At 49.2% G+C, this 21,336-nt stretch overlaps 1 protein-coding gene and 1 pseudogene across 1 annotated transcript in view; both read right to left on the reverse strand.

The window, feature by feature from the left end:
• Positions 1–16,339, reverse strand: part of Rnf212 (ring finger protein 212) — a 38,535-nt gene extending 22,196 nt beyond the window's left edge. The window contains exons 1-4 of the mRNA XM_042672788.1: positions 16,231–16,339; positions 8,969–9,027; positions 2,033–2,107; positions 385–441 (exon numbers count right to left, since the gene is read on the reverse strand). Coding sequence (XP_042528722.1) covers positions 385–441; positions 2,033–2,107; positions 8,969–9,027; positions 16,231–16,339 — 300 coding nt within the window. The remainder of the gene's footprint in view (positions 1–384; positions 442–2,032; positions 2,108–8,968; positions 9,028–16,230) is intronic.
• On the reverse strand, positions 10,868–11,439 carry LOC122102192 (annotated as a pseudogene).
• Positions 16,340–21,336: the final 4,997 nt, after the last annotated feature.

The raw sequence follows: 21,336 nt of genomic DNA on the forward strand, positions 1-21,336 counted from the left end.
GTGTTGCGGGCAAACAGACTGATGGTCAGGAGGACAGGAGACCATGACCCTAAAGGTAGAAAGCAAACACCACAACAGGTAGCCTACTCCCTTTAAGATTGTGAAGCTAGGGCTGAGAATGTTGTCTAGTGGTAGAGTGCTTGCCTACTATGCATGAAGCCCCAGGTTAGATTCCTCAGTACCACATACACAGAAAATGCAGAAGTGGCACTGTGGCTCAAGTGTTAGAGTCCTAGCCTTGAGCTAGAGCTCAGGGACAGCGCCCAGGCCCAGAGTTCAGGCCCTAAGACTGACCCAAAAAAAAGAATGTGAAGTTAGCTAACAGTGTGACATTTAAGTCAAAGGGTCAAACATTTCAAGTGGCAAGAGCTGAATTCAATTTACCTTTTCTCTATAGAAGGCCAACAATCTCCTCCGGTGTTTTTCTTGAAATTCTGAAATCTGAGAAGATGACATATGCCAGTTGCTGACATACCTCTTGGAGACACGGAACTGTGGGTCACAGTGTTTTGTTTTACATGTACTTCTCTAACAAAGTCCTCCTGATAAAGACTTGGGGGGAGGGTACCGGGTTGGGTGCTGACTGCGCCCAGTGGGCAGTGCACAGATGTTGCAGGAGTGAGCCACAAGCTCATCAAACGCAGGGGCAAGAGGAGCTGCTTCACACCAAGAAGAGGAGCTGCTTCACACCAAGACTCCCGGACCCCCGGCTGCCTGTGTTCCCAGGCGCCTCTCTTGTCTAAACTGCTTGGGTGGTATGCTCACTTTAGGGGGTGGGACGGTTCACCCGACGGGGTCAACTGCTGTGTACAGTTATAAGGACAACAGTAGTCAGCTTGAGAATGGCCGTCTGCCTAAACAGTATCAAGCAGAGGACATCTTGAATCTGACACATAGATTTGGGTGGGGACGGAGAGCCAGGACAAGAAAGTCCAGCAAGACTGGCAGGGCCTTGTCAGGACTCAGAGACATGTACACCTAAAATAGTACTACCGTTAGCCTCCCATTCTTCAGAGCCCAGTTCCATGTGTGCCGAGTATAGTCTGGGCTTCTGAGATCGATGAGAGTGAGGCAGCAGTGGTCTAAAACTTGGGGAGAAAGCCATTTCCTGTGAGTGATGAAGCAGCAACCCACTGGTCACTGTCCCACCGAATGCTGCACTGATGAGTGCACAGCCCAGGCTGAGTGTGGGCCGAAGGAGAATTCAGAGTCTGCTATACACGCGTCGTCGTGGCTCACTTCACTCCACCCCAGCAATCTGTGCTTAACAACAGACACAGACAGTGGTCTGCATTCTGCCCACCCCTCGCTGGCCCTGTGGGGGAGCAGCAACCTCCTTTGCAGGGCCTGGATTTCCATTAGCTAGGACAGAGGGCTGCGGAGCCGGGCTGTGCTTGAAGCCTGCCGTCCTGTCAAAGGGGGAGATCCTACCCTCTCCAGCCTCCCGGGCTCTGATTCTACTTTTTTTTTTGGCAGGGCTCAGGTCTTTATAAGACAAGGAAGGATGACAGACTTGGAGCTGCTTGAGCAGACGACTAAGAGCGTGTGAAGTTGAGTCCTGAGGCTGTTTTGCAGAAGTCCTCACCACAAGCACAGGTGGCGGCGTGTGGCATGTGGCGTGTGTGCTGGTGGGGAGAAAGGTAGGAAGAAGCTAGCGGAGAGAAGCTACAAGACAGGCAGGTCTCATGGGAACCAGGGAAGGTGTGTCAGGAGAGCCCCTAGCTACATAAAGAGCTGGACTTCCGAGCCCGAGAGTCTCAGGAGCATTAACTGAAAAACAGTGGAGCTGAGCGCAGCTCATGTGGGGCCACACCGAAGTGCAAACAACAACAAAACTGATTAAATGGATGATGTAACAGCTGAAAACTTTTGTGCTGCAAATGCTTGAGATGGAATGAACTCATAGAAGACAGAAAGTATTTGCCTATCCCACATCTCCAAGAGGCTGGTCTCTGGAGCACAGAGACCACAGGTCTAGCAATATGTGCTCTGGGCATCACAGAACTCAGTAAGCCTCGCTGTCACGACTCACCTGGGAGGTCTCCTGGGAGTACTTCTTACACAGACTGTCTATGCTCATAAACAAAGTCTGGACATCAGAGCTTGTCTGAAGAGAGAGCAGATGATTCCATGTTTATTGTTTTAATAAAAACATCCAGCCTTTAGTGAAATAACTGTAGGTAACAGAGATGACCCAAATGACCAGCACTTTACCACTGCCAGGGAGGCTGCCCCTCTGAGGACCGTGCCGGGAGGCTGCCTCTCTGAGAATTGTGCCGGGAGGCTGCCTCTCTGAGAATTGTGCCGAGAGGCTGTTTCTTTGAGGACCGTGCTGGGAGGCTGCCCCTCTGAGGACCATGCTGGGAGGCTGTCTCTCTGAGGACCATGCTGGGAGGCTGTCTCTCTGAGGATTGTGCTGGGAGGCTGTTTCTCTGAGGACCGTGCCGGGAGGCTGTCTCTCTGAGGACTGAGCCAGGCAGAAACAGAGCTCAGAGGTAGAACCAGTTAGCAGCCACCAACCCCTCTGAGCTGCATTCTTCTATACCCCTGAAAATATGCTTTGAAATTATGGCAAAAAGAAAGGAGGTGGGTACCAGTGGCTCACACCTGCAATCCTAGTTACTCAGGAGGCTGAGATCTGAGGATCCCAGTTTGAAACCAACCCAGGCAGGAAAGTCCATGAGACTCTTATCTCCAACTAAAATAAAAAAGCCAGAAGTGGGGCTGTGGCTCCAGTGGTACAGTGCTAGCCTTGAGCAGAAAAGCTCAAGGACAGCGCCCAGGCCCCGAGTTCAAGCACCAAAAAAGACAAAAAAAGGCAAAAAAGGGGAAAGGACATCTGTTCTCATACACACAAACTGAGATGATTGATAACAAACAGATCAACAATGAAAAAATAGTAAAAGGCATGTGAGAGGACTTGGCACCAACAGCTTGGTACCAAGAGAAGCAATAAAGGGAATTCCCAGTAGGTACAAAGTAATAATCCCTGGTGGAAACAGAGAGAGTTCAAGAGGCAGTGAGGAGCAGGAGAACGGGGGAAACATGGGAGATCCAAATTAGCAGCAGAAGTACACGGCCGTGCTGAGTCATGAGTTAGCACACAGAGAGAGAGCTGATACCTTGCCAGTAGCACAAGAACAAGGGGAGAGGGTGAGTGAGAGAAAGCACTCTGTGGTCTCTGCACCATCAAGAAAACCCAGTTCATGATCATTCTATCTTAGACTGTGCTGTGTTGTCATTTAACAGAAGATCAAAAGATGGATAATTTATGAAACACAGAAGAAATGTATTTTTCACATTGCTGGAGTAGAAGTCCACCATCAAGTGCTAGATTCTAGTGAGGGCCTTCCTGTTGCATAGGCAGCAAAGGGACAGCAGAAGACCCAAGCCTTCTAGAATTCATACTGTCTGTTCATGAGGTAGAGCCTTGTGGCCTAAATCTCTTACCTGACCCATATCTCAGCACAGCTCATCAGATTAAAGCCCACATTTGATGGAACTTGATGGGGAACACTCAAACCTCTCCAGCACCCATACATAAAAGTCTTCTTGATCTGGATGTTAGCTATATTCTGATCATGACAACGAGTTATACACTTAAAATTTTTGTTCTTTTCTGTGTTAAACTTCAATAAAAATTAATAGAAATAACTAAAAATTCTCAAATGTTTGAGAATTAGTCAATATAATTTTGGATAACATATAAAGTCATAGAAGAAACTATACAGAAATTTTGAAGTCTAAAGATAATAAAGCTATAACACAATCAGATACATGTAGTATAGGCAAAGATGAACATATAGGGAAAGCTATAACTTCGTAATGTAAATATTAAAAAGAAAAGAGTGGAAATTGATGCGAGGTGCTCATTTTAAAGAAGAGAAAAGGAAGTCAGACTTCCAAATGGAAGCCTGTAGTTCCAGAACTCCAGAGGCTGAATCAGGAGGATAGAGAGCACAAGGGAACATTGGAATAACACAATGAAGTCTTCCCTTTCAAAAAAAGAAAGAAGGAAAGGAAGAAAGGAGAAAACAAGAAAAAAGGAAAATATAAACTCAATTAATCATTTCAATATTGTCAAGAAAAAGACAGAAGTTACAATAATACTGTTAAAATGAAAAGGAACATTATAGACCTTCCTTATAGACATAAAAAATACGAGGAGTGGGGCTAGGAAGGTGGCTCAGTGGTAGAGCGCTTGCCTTGCAAGCCTGAGACCCTGGATTCGATTCCTCACCACATAAGCAAAAAGAAAAAAGCAGGAAATGGCGCTATGGCTCAAGTGGTAGAGTGCTAGCCTTGAGCTGAAGAGTTGAGGGACAGTGCCCAGGCCCAGAGTTCAGGCTCCACGACTGGACCCCCGCCCCCCAAAAATTAAAAAAATATGAGGATTGCAAACATGTTGATAAGGAAATTTAAAATTTTAATGAAATGCACAAATTCTTAGGAAAACACAACTTATATTAACTCAAAAAGAATTAGGAATTTTGGATAGTCCCATATTTAATAAACCAAATCCCTAGTTCCAAAAAATCTCCAAACAGAACACCTTCAGCACCCAAATATTGACAGTCCTGAATTCTGCCGAACACATTTTAAGAAATAAACTCAATCTTACAAAAAAACTCAAAGAGCAAACGTCAAAAGACATTAACTTTAATTCATTTTATGAAGCCCTATTAACTACACTTTATTACAACTTGAAAATTGCACTACAAGAAAGGAAAATTTGACACAAAGTAAAATCACTAACTATACAAAATAAAGACAGAATACTGAAAGCAGCAAAACAGAGGAGACAAGTAACTTACAACAGCAAGCCCCTTAGATTAACAGCCAATTTCTCAATATACATATTGAATGCAATGAGACTGTGAAAAGATGTAATTCAAGTCCTAAAGACAACAACTGATGGTCTAGATTACTTTGCCTAGTGAAACTATACAAGAAAATTGATGGGGAAATAAAAATCCTCCATTGTAAACAAAAGCTAAAGAACTCATGACTACTAAACTAGCACTGCAAAAGATAGTTAAGGGAACCCTACTCACAGAAGGGAAAAAACCAAAAGAGCACAGGGAACAATAAACAGTACTAGATAAGTGGATTAGCAAACCAGGAAGAAAGAAGCAAACATCACAAAATGACGGGAAATAGGGCATAGCTCTCAATGTTAACACTCAACATTAATGGTCTTTACTCTCCAATCAAAAACAGAATGAAAACTTGGATCCAAGAAATTTGTTGCCTACAAGAAACACATGTCACTGACAAAGACAAGCACAGGCTTCATGCGAAAGGACAGAAAAAGATCCTGCAAGCCAACCGAGCCAGAAAACAGGCAGGAAGAGCAACACTTGTATCTGACACAACAGCCTTCAATCTAAAATCAGTCAGAAAAGACAGAGAAGGTTGCTTCCTATTAATAGTAAAGAGAACAATCCGTGAGGAAATTCCAGCTTTTAACATGTGTGTGCCAGGAACAATCACTCCCAGGTTCACTAACCGCGTCCTCCTGGACTAACAAGTGCTGACAGATCCCAGTGCATGATGGTTGGAGACCTCAGTACTCCGGTTTCGTCACCAGGTTACCCAAACAAAAAGTCACAAAACAAACTTCAGAATTAAAGGACACCATAGACCGCATGGATCTAACAGGGATCCAGAAAGTATTTCACCCAATGGTGACACAAACTATGGAACTTTCTCAACAGATCACATCCTAAGACACGTAGGAAGGCTGACAAACGCAAGAAAACTGAAATGGCATCTTGTGTTCTATCTGACCATAACGGAATTAAACTAGAGCTCAAACGTAAAAGCAAAAACAAAACAAAACCCTTCATCCTGGTGGATGTAGAAAAAGACTTTGACAAAATCTAGTATCATTCCATAATAAAAAACGTGAAGATCCTAGAAACAGAAGGGATGTATCTGAACATAATAGTCCATATATGCCTAGTCTACAGCCAATATCATATTAAATAGGGAAAAACTGATATCCTTTCCCCTAAAGTCAGGAATGAGATAAGGATATCCATTCTCCCCACTCCTGTTTTATATATATATATATAGCTAGAATTTCTAGCTAGAACAATAAGGCAGGAGAGAGAAGTATAAAGGACTTAAATAGGAAAAGAAGAAATCAAATTACCGTTCTTTTCTAAATAGATCCTATACATTCTCATAAAACAATCTCTAAAACTGAAAAATACCTCTAGAGAGGTAGCAGGATATACAATCAATGCTAAAAAATCAATAGCTTTAGCTGGGCGCAGGTGGCTCACTCTTGTAATCCTAGCTACTCAGGAGGCTGAGATCTGAGGATCATGGTTCAAAACCAGCCTAGGCAGGAAAGTCTGTGAGACTCTTATCTCCAATTAACCACCAGAAAACCAGGAGTGGTGCTGTGGCTTCAGTGGTAGAGTGCTAGCCTTGAGCTAAAGAGCTCAAGGACAGAGCCCAGGCCCAGAGTTCAAGCCCCATAACCAAAAAAACAAAAACAAAAATAAATAGTTTTTCTGTATACCAACAATGAGTAGGCTGGGAAAGAAATAAGGAAAATAATTCTATTAGCAATATCCCCCAAGAAACAAAATACTTACGCATTAACCAAGAAAAGATCTCTATAATTAAAACTATAAAACCTTGAAAAAATTGAAGGAGACGTCAGGAGACAGAAAAACCTGCCATGAGCAAGGATTGGCAAATACCATGAAAACAGTCATACTGCTAAAAGTATTCCATAGATTCAATACAAAATTCTAATATAATTCTTTACATAATCAGAGAAATCAATCTAAAAATGTATGTGGAATTATAATAAACCCAGAATAGCAAAAGTAATTGTAAGTAAAATGGCTACCAGTATAAGCACTACAGTATTAGACTTCAAACTATACTACAGAGCCATAGTAACAAAAACAGAACGGAAGGCCAATCAAACAGTAAAGAAGGCCCAGGAATAAAAACAGAGCTACAATCAGCTAAATTTTGACAAAGAAGTCAGAAACATACAATGGAGAAAAGACAGACTCCTCAACAAATGGTTGCTGGGAAAACTGTCTATCCATTTGCAGGAGACTGAAATGGGACCTCTTTGTCTCAACCTGTACAAAAATCAACTCCGGTTGGCTCAAAGTAAAACCTGAAACTTTATATCTCCTACAGGAAAATATATGGAAAAGTCTGGAATATAGTCATAGATAATTGTATTCAGAATAAGACTTCAGATGCCCAGGGGGTTGGAGCAAGGATTGGCAAGTCAAATTACATAAAAAGTTTCTGCAGAGCAAAAGAAACAGTCAATAGGATTATGAGACAGAATGGGAGAAAATCTTTGTGTTAATCTTTGATTAATGATTAATATTCAGAATTACAAAGAGCTCAAAAAAATTAAAGAGCTAAAGAAAAAGTAGTTCTTCCCTATGACTCTACCACACCACTACTGGACACATACTAGGAAGATACCTGCATAGCCATGTTTATTTCAGCACTGTTCACAATAACCAGATGATAGAATCAGCTGAGGTACCCAACAACAGATGAATGGATAAAGTAGATAGTGCGTATGAATGCGTGTACACATCATGCATACATACAAAAATATGTATATACATTACATATGATACATATTACATATGATGCATATATTCAACAGCACTAAAAAATGAAATCATGGCATCTGAAGGAAAATGGATGCAATTGGCAGACATAATTTTTCCACTATTATTTTTTTGGTGCCAATACTAGGGGTTAAACTCAAGGGCTGGACCCTGTCCCCTAGGTTTCCTGCTCAAGACAGGTACTCTACCACTTGATCCACAGTTCTCCTGGCTTTTGGGTGGTTAACTAGAGATAGAAATCTCATGGACTTTCCTTTCCGGGCTGTCTTTGAACTGTGATCCTCAGATCTCAGCCTCCAGAGTAGCTAGGATGACAAGTGTAAGCCTCTTGTACCCAGTGGAAGACATCATTTTGAGCCAAGCTAAAAAAAATGAAGTTTTCATCTATATGTGAAAGCTAGACCTAAAAGACACACAATATGCATGGATATGTGTGTACATCTATTTCTATATGCATATCCATTTACATAACATGGATCTAAGGGACTACTTAGGAGTAGTGAGTTTTGAAAAGGGGAAGAAAAAAATACACAGTGAATAATTTTGAAATACCGTCTGAAAGAAACTAAGAAAGGTCAGAGTAAGTGTTTCACAATTAAGATTAGAACATGGGAAGTTGTTGAGATTGTCTGGGGCAGGGGTAAGGTAGAGTGATAGAGGGGATGAGATTGGTTGGAACATATTGGAAACAAACTCCCCACTTCATAACTAATGTAAACTAAGAAAAAAGCTGACATAGGTTAAAAAAATTAAAAGGAGCCGGGCGCTGGTGGCTCTCGCCTACTCAGGAGGCTGAGATCTGAGGATCACGGTTCAAAGCCAGCCTGGGCAGGAAAGGCCGTGAAACTCTTATCTCCAATAAACCACTAGAAAATCTTAAGTGGCGCTGTGGCTCAAGTGGTAGAGCACTCACGTTGAGCTGAAGAGCCGAGGGACAGCACCCAAGCCCAGAGTTCAAGCCCCACGACCAACCAAAAAAAAAAAAAAAAAAATTAAAAGGAAATGCTTCAACTCATATTGATTTTAGCCAAGAGCCAGTGGCTCACACCTGTAATCTTACCTACGCAGGAAGCTGAGATCTTGGTTCGAAGCCAGCCTGGGCTGGAAAGTCCATAAGAATCTTAATTTTTCTCCAATTAACTGCCCCCAAAAAAGCTGGAAGTGGAGCTCTGGCTCAAATTATAGCGTGCCAGCTGAGCGCAAAGCAGCTAAGGGACAGTGTCTAAGCCATCCCAGGGTGGATGGGTGTGCATGTGCAAACTCACCCATGCACAAACACATACACACACACACACACACACGTATACACTCACAATCAAATTTTAGAGATTTCAACTTACATGTTTTGAGAGCAAAACGGTATGGCAAGGAACTTTACAAATTAAGCATTCATTTTTACCTAGAAAATAAAAGCAAATTTAATTATAAACTATGTTTATAAATTATAAACTGTTTATACCAACCAGTATTTTAAAATATGTATAAATGATGAATTTAAATTGTAGTGCTCTTCAAGAAACATGTAGCACCAGGCACCTTAATGTACTGCTGACCACTGTTCACCATATTTACAATAAAGAAAATAATATACATTGGGCTGGGAATGTGGCTTAGTGGTAAAGTGCTTACCTAGTGTGCATAACGCCCTGTTTTTGATTCCTCAGTACCATATAAACAGAAAAGGCCAGAAGTGGCACTGTGGCTCAAGTGGTAGAGTGCTAGCCTTGAGCACAAAAGCTCAGGTACAATGGCCAGGCTTTGAGTTCAAGCCCCAGAACTGGTGTGTATGGACATACACACACATAATCTGTTCACACATTTGTGCCAGCAGGTTCTAAACTGTCTAAATCTCTAACCAGTCAATTATTTCCATGGACTGAATATTAGATGTCCCATGATTCATGAGCGTTGAGTATTATGTATTTCAATCTTCTGTAAAGGAATGACTTACTGCGGAAAGTTTTAAATGTCCACAGTTTTGCTTAGCTAATTAAAGGAACTCAAGATTTGTCTTAATTTTCTCATCTGGGTGGAGGAAGTTGTTGGTAGAGAAAATGTTCCCTTTCAGGAGGAAACTTTGCAAGCAATCTTTTGCATTTATATAGCTGTAGCAGAGGCAGGAAGACCTACAGTTTGAGGCTAACCTGGCTATCTAGCATGTTCAAGGCCAGCCTAAGGTACCTAGTGATGCTGTCTCAAAACAAACAAACAAACAAACTGGTGCCAAAGGTTCACGCCTGCAATCCTTGCTACTGAGGAGGCTGAGATCTGAGGACTGAGGTTCAAAGCCAGACTGGGCAGGAAAGTCCGTGAGATTCTTATTTCCAGTTAACTACCACAGAATCCTGAAGTGGAGCTGTGGCTCAAGTGGTTGAGCACTGGTGTGGAGAGGATAAAGCTCAGGGGAAGCGCCAGGTCTGGCACAGAAAATTAAAATTTTAAACAAGGGGGGCAATTTGATGTCCAGCACCTCTAAACAAGCAAAATCTCCAAAACAAAACTATGCGATTTATGAACATATACAAACAAAAATTTTCAAGATGGCACTTCAACATATCAAAGTTGTTCTGGCTAAGTAGTGACCAGAAAATTTGCCTAACAAAAACCAAAAAAACCAACAAAAATCATCTCTCTGATGAGTGCAGAGGAAATGCACCATTGAATCAAATGCTACTACAAGCGCCAGGTACCAGTGTCTCACACTTGTAATCCTTACTCAGGTGGCCAAGACCTCAGGATCTCAGTTGGGAGCCAGCATAGGCAGGAAAGTCCATCAGACTCTTATCTCCAATTAAGTGCCAGAAAAGGTGGAAGTGGCGCTGTGGCTCAAGTGGTAGAGCACTAGCCTTGAACACAAAAGCTCAAGCCAGAGCCCAGGCCCTGAGTTCAAGCCCCAGGACTGGAACAGAAAAAGAAAAAAAAAGGAAAGGAAGCACCTACAGAAAGGTTTTATTTGTTCAAAGTAACCAGTGCTATTGGAAAAACAAAACAAAACTGTCTCAGCAAGTCTAATACTACTTTCAAAAACAACTTATCAAACTTTATTTTTGTTAGAATGTAGTTTTACACCATTAGTTTTAAAAACTCAGATTTTAAGGGGCTGGGAAGGTGGCTCAGTGGTAGAGCGCTTGCCTTGCATGCATGAGGCCCTGGGTTCGATTCCTCAGCAACACATAAGCAAAAAAGAAAAAACTCAGATTTTATATATACATGTTCACACATATCAACAATGCAAATATTTACTGAGCTTCATCTTCTGGGCAAGAACGCTAAATTAGTCTTTCTTCGTAAGAACAAATTGCAATTTGAGGACACTTCATATTTGCCTCTTTGCCAGCACCAAGTCAGCTTCATCTGAATCTTTCCATTTCTTGAGAAACATCAATTCTCCACTATCTGTGGCACCAATTATTTGTTCAGGATCAAGACCCCTGGCAAAGCTCCTCTGTCAGCAGTATCTTTTCTTCTTTGATCTGCTATAATCAGCTTCACTGTTAGAGATAGATTTTCTTTTTGTACCACTACCAGCTTTTTGTGAATTATGAAATGTTCCCATTGATTTTGGACTACCTAAATTTTCTTCAGGCTCCCAAGTATTGCCAGCATCTGTAAGCCCTTCCACTTCAGGAAATAACTCTGCCTTCCTATTACTACACGTTGGGGTAGTACTTTTTCCACAACCCATTCTTCAGGCTCTGCTTCTTCAACTCTTTATTCCTTCAGTTTGCACCCCCAGCCCGCATTTCCGGTAAGGCCCTTTTAAATTGCAGACTTGAAGAGGTCTTGCTCACCCTCTAGGCTCCTGCAGCATCTTGGGCCTGTGCACTCAGCTCCAGGCTCATCCCAGGTGAGGGACCTCGGTGCACCTGCCACGCCGACTCCAGTGGAGTCTGCTTAGCATGGGAAACCATCTATCAGACCAAGATAGGGGCTTCAGAGACCTATCTCTGAGTTCTGGGACTTCACCCAAGTCTACCTCAGAGAATGGGGCTTTACAGAAACCTATCTCCAAGTTTTGGGACTTCACCGAAGTCTACCTTGGAGAATAGGGCTTCTAAGAGGCCTACTCCTGGAAAAAGGCTGGCAAGCCCCTGGGAAAGATGTGTTTCTGCCTTTCTTTTCCTCATAAGAGTGCCTATTAATCTTTTACTGTTTCTGCTGTTCATTGTACTTACTCATTGTCAACGTTCCCTTATTCAAAGCTCTTTCTTAAGAGTGTTGACGACTCCAATATCTGATGAGTGTCTTAAAAATATGACTAACTCACCAGAGTTAAGTGCTATCCTGAAATCCCTCTTATGGAGGCTAGTAGACAAGTCATAAGTAAATATTGGGGGTTTCACAAAGTCACTTCAGCGGAAGGAATTGTTTGTAAGAGATTTGCAAGAAGCTGTAGGCGTGGCTAGAACAGAAGGAATGTATGGCAATTGCTGAGATAACTACTTAGGAGAAAGAACTTCCTGTTACTCTCTTTCATTTACTAAGAGACTTGCTAGATCTAGGCCTCGGTGACCTTACTATTGAAGAAAGAACAGGAAAGATCTTATGGGACAGTTAAGGCCTCTATAGAAATAAGGTAATGGTTAGTTGATGGCAAAACATCGAAACCCATTATATTTCTTAGAGATAAGCCGGAAACAAGTGCCTATCAGGCAACCAGCTGGTGACCACCCAAGAAAGAAGCCCTGCAGCAAGGTTGTGTAACCTTTTGCCCTTTCAGGAGACCAGCTGGTGACCGCCCAAGAATGAAGCCCTGCAGCAAGATTATGTAACCTTTTGCCCTTTCTTATGGAGACTTTTTGCTATAAAAGTTTGTTATCCTCTGCATTAAATCGCACTCAGCACTCAGCATCCACTCTTGTGTGTGAGTTGTCTGTTTGCCATCTCCCCACCCTATTCCAGGTTCCTCCCTTGGGTGTCCTCCATCGTCCCGACAGAACCCGGTCTGCAGCATGCACCCATTTCAAAAGACAGAGGACTAGGCTGTGCATATTGGTGCATTTGGACAATTATATGGCACCCCTTTGTTTTGCAAATGTGTCTCCAAACACTGGCCATGAAGATAAACAATTCTTTTTTTTTGTCGGTTGTGGGGCTTGAACTCTGGGCCTGGGCGCTGTCCCTCAGCTCTTCAGCTCAAGGTGAGCGCTCCAACACTTGAGCTACAGCGCCACTTCCGGTTTTCTGGTGGTTTATTGGAGAGAGGAGTCTCACGGTCTCTCCTGCCCGGGCTGGCTTTGAACCGCGATCCTCAGATCTCAGCCTCCTGAGTAGCTAGGATTACAGGCGTGAGCCACCAGCGCCCGGCGAAGATAAACAATTCTTAATGATAAATCTATACTAGCAAAAGTCCCTGGAGAGATGAGTCACAGATCTGTGGATTCCAGCGCCTCTGGCTCGCAAAGAAATATCCTATCATCTACTGGAGAAAAAAGAAGCCCCAGTCCTGACCTACCTCCATTTCCCTGCCCTCTCCTCGCACTTACCTACCTACCAAGAAACAACTCAGGGCCTCTGCCTCCCCCTCTGCCTTGGAGGTTTCCTCCCGCCCAAGTTGTGTGGTCATGCTCCCCTGAGTCCACAGCATCTTATAAAGTAGCAGCCCCTGTGTTAGGAGTGGCCCTCTTCTAACAGCTCCAGAATGGCCTCGATTCTCTCTTCTTATAAAACTGTCACCATCCCCTCTCCACCCATCTTCCTCAGTGTGTTCTCACTCCTCTCACTTTCACTATGTATTCATGGGGAAGGAAAATACCTGTTTGTACTGTCAGGTTGCAGAACTGACTCATAAAAACCTAAGTGTTCTATTAGGGGAGGAAGGATGAGAAAACGGAGGGGAAGTCATTTACAACTCACTGACAAAATGCTTGATTTGTATTTCGGTATGCGTACACACACATGCACATGTGCACACCAGTACTAATGCTTCAACTAGTAGCTCTCATTACACTTTTCTGCTCACAGATGGTGTTCAACAGCTCAGCCACACCTCCAATTTCAGCTTTTTTTTTTTTTTTTTTGGGTCCAGTCGTGGGTCCTAAACTCTGGGTCTGGGCGCTGTCCCTCAGCTCTTCAGCTCAAGGCTAGCGCTCTACCACTTGAGCCATAGCGCCACTTCCAGCTTTTTTCTTTTTGCTTATGTGGTGCTGAGGAATCGAACCCAGGGCCTCATGCATGCAAGGCAAGTGCTCTATCACTGAGCCACCTTCCGGGTGACTGGAGATAAAAGTCTCTGTTTGCCAGAAATGGCTTTGAACCCTGATCCTCTTATTTCTGCCTCCTGCAGAGCCTGTGCCTAGCCAGAGTTATAGGCAAAAACCACCAGCAACCGGCTTTAGTGATTGGTATTGAATACATAAACTATGCTGACAAGTTGACTAAACAATATTCTTCTGATAAACGTCTGTGAAAGTACCCATATGAGTAATGATCAAAAATGTAAAGAGCCACAAATGTATGAAAGAAAATCCAAGCCATTCATGAGGGATGCAAAAGTAGGGAAAACCCATGTGCACAGAGAACCTAGACGGGCACACCCTCTGCAAGGCACACCGGTCCACTTTGAACATGCACGCCACACCTCCACATTTCCCCCTAGGAAATTTCAAAGGGAAAAAATCAACTGAAAAGTAGGTATGTAACAGCCAAATGTCATAAAATACAAATGTCTTTTAGTAGGGAATCAAGTAGCTTAAGGCATAGTAACTAAAGTATATTTTACATAAAATGATGATACAGATTTATCTTAAGAGGGCAAGAGGCCTGTGTTCTAGTAAGCAATAAAAGTAGATTTCTAAATGGTATGTATGCTATACCATTTTTTTTTTTCAAAATTGCATCTAAGGAGAAAGTCTGAGAGGTTATGGAGCTTACGAAACTCTTCCCACCATTCTCTCATTATCTAAGGTCATCAGTGATCTTTGGCTTAACCAGTGACACATCAAACACTAATTCTTTGACCTCATTGCAAAGTACGGTTTTGTTGACACCTACATTTTATTTCACTCACCTTCTTTCCCTTATCTTCACTTTCTTCGAATTACACTCAGGAATTCCCAAATTGTCTCCCTTTTGGTACTCTCCACATTCCAGGAACTTCAACTATTACCTATGTGTGGTTGGCTCCCAAAATATATCCCTGGTTCTCCAGATGTACCTGCCACCTCCCCCCCACCAGAGCTGCCCATTCCAATCTCTCTAGGTCCCCTCGCCAGTGTCCAGTCCTCTGTCTTCCTCAAGTCTGATGAGTTGCTCTATCCTCTCCAAACACCACTTCTCTCCAGGGCATGGGTCTGTCCCCATTTGCTTCCTCAATCTTCCACTGTACAGCGTCCCCTGACCTCTCACTCACTCAACTACTTTTCATCCATTCATCCTTTTTCTGTGTGTGCCGGTCCAGGGGCAGAACTCAGGGTCTGGGTGCTGTGTCCCTGAGCTTCTTTTGCTCAAAGTTAAGAGTGCTATCACGTGAGCAACAGCTCCGTGTGTGTGTGTGTGTGTGTGTGTGTGTGTGTGTGTGTGTGTGTGTGTGTGTGTTTACAGATAAATGTCTCACGGACGTTTTGCCCAGGCTGGCTTTGAACTGCGATTCTCCGACGTGCCTTCCCAGGGGAGGTAGGGGCCTCGGCAGGGACCCCGTGAAGATTCACCTCACGGCCACTGACTTCATGCCATCTGATCCGGGGACCGCAGCAACCGGCTTCCTGCCCGCGGCCGCGGCCCCGTGCTGTCACCAGCCTCCCCAATGCCGGCCTGCGACCCTCACCTCACTCGCCAGGCCACACCCGGACCCCACGCCCCGGCGGGCACTCCATGCGGCCCAACTCCATGCGACTCCCACGCGCGGCCTCCGGCGTTTCCCCACCAGGGCCGGCCTCCCACACGGGGCCTGCCCTCTGGACCAGCACCGCCCCACCCACAGCCCACCAAGGCCGGCCTCCCACACGGGGCCTGCCCTCTGGACCAGCACCGACCCACGCATGTCCCCCACCAGGGCCCGGCCTCCCACACGGGGCCCCCCCCCCCGCCACCCCCCCCCCCCGCCACCCCCCGCGGCCCTCCCCCCCCCCCCGCCGCCCTCCTCCCCCCCGCGGCCCTCCCCCCCTCCGCGGCCCTCCCCCCCGCGGCCCTCCCCGCCACCCCCCCCGCGGCCCCCTGCGGCCCTCCCCCCCGCCGCCCCCCCCGCGGCCCTCCCCCCCCGCCGCCCCCCCGCGGCCCTCCCCCCCGCGGCCCTCCCCCCCCCGCCACCCCCCCCCCCCGCGGCCCTCCTCCCCCGCGGCCCTCCCCCCCCCGCCACCACCCCCCCCCCGCGGCCCTCCTCCCCCGCGGCCCTCCCCCCCCCGCCACCCCCCCCCGCGGCCCTCCCCCCCCGCCACCCCCCCTGCGGCCCTCCCCCCCCGCCACCCCCCCCCCGCCACCCCCCCGCGGCCCTCCCCCCCGCGGCCCTCCCCCCCCCGCGGCCCTCCCCCCCCCCCGCCACCCCCCCGCGGCCCCCTGCGGCCCTCCCCCCCCCGCCGCCCCCCCGCGGCCCTCCCCCCCCGCGGCCCTCCCCCCCCGCGGCCCCCCCCCCCCCCCGCGCGGCGGCTCGCCCGGCCGCCCTGACCTTGGCCGAGGCAGGCGTCGCAGAACACGTGCCCGCAGTTGGTGAGGCTGAAGGACGACTTCCCGCGCGGCGGCTGGAAGCAGTGGTTACAGAACACGCAGCTGGCCATGCCCGGCACGTGGACGCGGCCCGGCGCCGAGGACCACGCGAGGCCGAAGGCGCAGGGACGGACGCACGGCGGGGGGCAGCGGCGGTTCTGCGCCTGCGCCTGCTCAGCGCCTGCTCTGCGCCTGCGCACACTCCGCGCGCTGCGCAGCGTCGCGCCGCCTTCCCGCCAATCCCCGAGGCGTGAGGCGCGCCACGCCGCCCGGCTCCAAGGCTCCAGGTCGGCCGCGGAGCCCGGGCCCTCGAGGGTCTCGGTCCCGTAGAACGGTGAGGCACGGTGTGGGCCAGGCCGCCTGTCCTGGCGCCGGGAGGGCGGAGCGGGCTGCCCGTGGTTGGGCTCAGGCTTTGGGCCCCCGGGAGGGACGGACAGCCGGCGTCGCGGTCCGGGCCTACTGCGGGGTGAGGGAGGCCCGGGGTCGGGCCGGGGCGGGGGCCGGGGCGGGGAGGGGGGGTGCGTGAGGGAGGCCGGACGACGGGCGGGGGGAGGCGCTGCGTGAGGGAGGCCGGACGACGGGCCGGGCGGGGGGGGGGGGCGCTGTGTGAGGGAGGCCGGACGACGGGCCGGGCGGGGGGGGGGGGCGCTGTGTGAGGGAGGGCCGGACGACGGGCCGGGCGGGGGGGGGGCGCTGCGTGAGGCGGGCGGGGGGGGGGCGCTGCGTGAGGGAGGCCGGACGACGGGCCGGGCGGGCGGGGGGGGGGCGCTGCGTGAGGGAGGCCGGACGACGGGGCGGGCGGGGGGGGGGGGCGCTGCGTGAGGGAGGCCGGACGACGGGCCGGGCGGGGGGGGGGGGGGCGCTGCGTGAGGGAGGCCGGACGACGGGGCGGGCGGGGGGGGGGGGCGCTGCGTGAGGCGGGCGGGGGGGGGGGCGCTGCGTGAGGGAGGCCGGACGACGGGCCGGGCGGGGGGGGGCGCTGCGTGAGGCGGGCGGGGGGGGGGCGCTGCGTGAGGGAGGCCGGACGACGGGCCGGGCGGGGGGGGGAGGGGGGGCGCTGCGTGAGGGAGGCCGGACGACGGGCCGGGCGGGGGGGGGGGGGGGCTGCGTGAGGGAGGCCGGACGACGGGCCGGGCGGGGGGGGGGGCGCTGCGTGAGGGAGGCCGGACGACGGGCCGGGCGGGGGGGGGGGGGCTGCGTGAGGGAGGCCGGACGACGGGCCGGGCGGGGGGGGGCGCTGCGTGAGGGAGGCCGGACGACGGGCCGGGCGGGGGGGGGGGGCGCTGCGTGAGGGAGGCCGGACGACGGGGCGGGCGGGGGGGGGGCGCTGCGTGAGGGAGGCCGGACGACGGGGCGGGCGGGGGGGGGGGGCGCTGCGTGAGGCGGGCGGGGGGGGGGCGCTGCGTGAGGGAGGCCGGACGACGGGCCCGGGCGGGGGGGGGGGGGCTGCGTGAGGGAGGCCGGACGACGGGCCGGGCGGGGGGGGGGGCGCTGCGTGAGGCGGGCGGGGGGGGGCGCTGCGTGAGGCGGGCGGGGGGGGGCGCTGCGTGAGGGAGGCCGGACGACGGGCCGGGCGGGGGGGGGGGGGGGCGCTGCGTGAGGGAGGCCGGACGACGGGGCGGGCGGGGGGGGGGGCGCTGCGTGAGGGAGGCCGGACGACGGGCCGGGCGGGGGGGGGGCGCTGCGTGAGGGAGGCCGGACGACGGGCCGGGCGGGGGGGGGGGGCGCTGCGTGAGGGAGGCCGGACGACGGGCCGGGCGGGGGGGGGGGGGGGCTGCGTGAGGGAGGCCGGGCGACGGGCCGGGCGGGGGGGGGGGGGGGCGCTGCGTGAGGGAGGCTGGACGACGGGCTGGGGGGGGGCGCTGCGTGAGGGAGGCTGGACGACGGGCTGGGGGGGGGGGGCGCTGCGTGAGGGAGGCTGGACGACGGGCTGGGGGGGGGCGCTGCGTGAGGCGGGCGGGGGGGGGGGGCGCTGCGTGAGGCGGGCGGGCGGGGGGGGGGGGCGCTGCGTGAGGGAGGCCGGACGACGGGGCGGGGTACCGGGAGGGCTGAGTGGGGCGTTGGGCTGAGCAGGGTGGAGGGTAGGCCGGGCCGGGGCACCGGGAAGCTGAGCGGGACGGAGGGTAGGCCGGGCCGGGGCCAGGGCACCGGGAGGGCTGAGCGGGGCCGGCCCACCTGGGTTTTGTCTCTGGGGTGACCCCGGCTCTGTTAGGAGGCCGTCCTGCGGGAGCCACACCCGGCCTTTCCACTCCACTACTTCTCAGATAAGGCCTCACCTTCGGGGACTAGCAGGCCCGGACGGTGGGTCTCCTGGTTATGCTTTCTGTACGTCTGGACGCTAGGTGCGTGTCACCACACCTGTCCTTGGGCGGGGGGGGGGGGGGGGGGGGGAGGTCTTGGGAACTTTTTGCCCAGGCAGGTCTTGAATCTCGGTTCCTCCAGCTTCTTCCACCCATGAATGAATTCCATAAGATGTTGGATCCTCTCCGTGGCTTTATACAGTCTACGAGGACTGGTGCAGGCCATGTCAGAAAACTTAGTTCAGATCATTTTTGAGCTGTTTACTTATGTGAAGAGTTACTATCTTTCCGGGAATCCTCCTCTCCCCTCCTCCCCCTTGAGAATTCAGAATGACTTCCAGTAGAATGCAGTAGGAGTTCTTGCTCTGTGCAGTACTGTGAGTCATGCCATCGCGTGTCTGATGCTGCGGTGGCTCATACTGGTCATCCTAGCTACTCAGGAGGCTGACATCTGAGGATTGTGGCTTAGAGCCAGCCCAATCAAGAAAGTCTGTAAGATTCCTATCATTAATTAACCACCAAAAAGCCCGAAGTGGAGCTGTGGCTCATGTTGTAGAGCACCAGCCTTGAAGAGAGCTCAGGTTCAGAACCCAGGCCCTAAGTTCAAGCCCCAGCACTGGCACCAAAAAGTGTCTGATTTCCAATTTGATGTGCTGTGTGTAAACTCAAGCTTGACTTAGCTTGAGTTTAAGACTTACTGTGAAATATATCAGTAACTATATCAAGTGCATTTTAAAATGAGGATTTAGCCAGGTATCAGTGGCTAGCTCCATTCATCATAGCTACTCAGGAGGTTTCGATCCTAAGGATCATAGTTCGAAGCCAGCTCAAGAAGAACAGTCTCATTCTATCTCCAAAAATAACCATCTAAAATCTTTGCTGGAGGCAAAGCTCAGTGTACCACCAGCTGAGTAAATAAGCCAGACCTTGAGTTCAAACCAATGTATCAGCAATAAAGTAATTTATTAGTTAATTTTAGAAAAGTCCAAGGGCAAAACTCAGATCCCGAGTTCAAGCCCTAGGACAGGCACACACACACAAAAGATAGTTTTCATTTTTGGTTTTCAGAAAAATATCTCCTTATATTGCTAAGTTGATCTTGATTCCCAAAGAGTTGGCATTATAGGTGCAAGCCAGCATACTCAATTTGACAGTTGGGTTTTTTTTTTGGGGGGGGGGTTTCCAGTCGTGGGGGGCCTGGGTATTGTCCCTCAGCTCTTCAGCTCAAGGCTAGAGCTCTACCACTTGAGCTACAGCGCCACTTCCATTTTTCTAGTGGTTAATTGGAGATAAGAGTCTCATGGACTTTTCCTTCCCTGGCTGGCTTTGAACCGGTATCCTCATTTCTCAGCCTCCTGAGTAGCTAGGATTACATGTATGAGCCACCAGTTCCCACCTAGTTGGGTTTTTGTTGTTGTTGTTAGTTTTTTAATGGTACTCAGGGCCTTTTTGATGGTAAATGGAAGAGATAAAAGAAGTTTAAGGGGCTGGGAAGGTGGCCCAGTGGTAGAGCGCTTGCCTTGCATGCCTGAGGCCCTGGGTTCGATTCCTCAGCACCACATAAGCAAAAAGAAAAAAGCCGGAAGTGGCGCTGTGGCTCAAATGGTAGAGCGCTAACCTTGAGCTGAAGAGCTGAGGGACAGCGCCCAGGCCCAGAGTTCAGGCCACACGACCAGACCCCCACCCCCCCAAAACAAAAAAAAAAAGTTCAATAAGTGGGCTGACCTTTTGATAGTTTTGTTCTTTGAGTATTTGCGCAATTTAAGTATTTGTTCAATAAGATACTCAAGTTTGAAGGTAACTTTATTTACTTTGTCCTTTGCTTGAACAGTTGCTGCTTCAAAGTCATGTTTTCCAACTTGATTATCTAAGTGGATACACTATACAGTGCTTGCTAGGCAAGTACCTCAGCCCTTTTCTGCTTTAGTAATTTTCAGGCTAGGGTTTTACATTTTTGTTCAGGCTGGCCTTGACTGCTATCCTCCTCTTCATACTTCTCACCATTATACCCAGATAGTGATTGACATAGGGTTTCAAAAACTTTTTGCTCCATCTGGCCGTTACCCTTCAAGTCTCTGCCTCCTGGAGCTGTGATCATAGGTCAAAGCCATGGCACCTTACCTCAACCATATAGTGTTTTTTATGTGTTGAGTTAAATACAAGTAATTAGGGTCCATTTTATCCATTTGTATATTTTTTAAATATCTGGTGACTAAAAAGACTTAAAATGACATGTGTACAATATGTAGATAAGTGGCCTGTTTTCACTCATAAGTGGAAGCTAGATCTAAACAATATGAAAACGTATACAGGATCATATGCAGCTGTATTCTAACAAATTGACTCAAGTATGGTATACTCAGGAGAGGATTTCAATGGCGTAACTCCTGAACAACTAATGAACAGTTTAATAAAGTAAATACCAGGAAGCTGACACAAGTTTTGTTGGGAGGAGCTTTAGAGGGAGGAGAGAGAGGAAAGGGAGGATGAGTTTAGTCATTATTATTCAATGTACATAAGTGAAAATGCAACCCCATAACTTGAGGGTATGGGTGGGGTTGGGAAAGATAGGGGAGAATGATCAGGATGCGTTGTACTTATAAACTGATTTGTTGAATTGAAAATAATTACATATATAATTCATATTTTATTTCTATTAGTGCTGATTTAAAATAAGATGATGTGCTATTTTTAAAAAATCAGAAGCTACATAGTGTAACATTTTCTCAGTATTGTAATTCTACAGCATGAATTTCAACCTCTGATAT

This window comes from Dipodomys spectabilis, unplaced genomic scaffold (genome assembly GCF_019054845.1).
Source record: "Dipodomys spectabilis isolate Male_0828 unplaced genomic scaffold, ASM1905484v1 ptg000771l, whole genome shotgun sequence".
Taxonomy (NCBI): Eukaryota; Metazoa; Chordata; class Mammalia; order Rodentia; family Heteromyidae; genus Dipodomys; species Dipodomys spectabilis.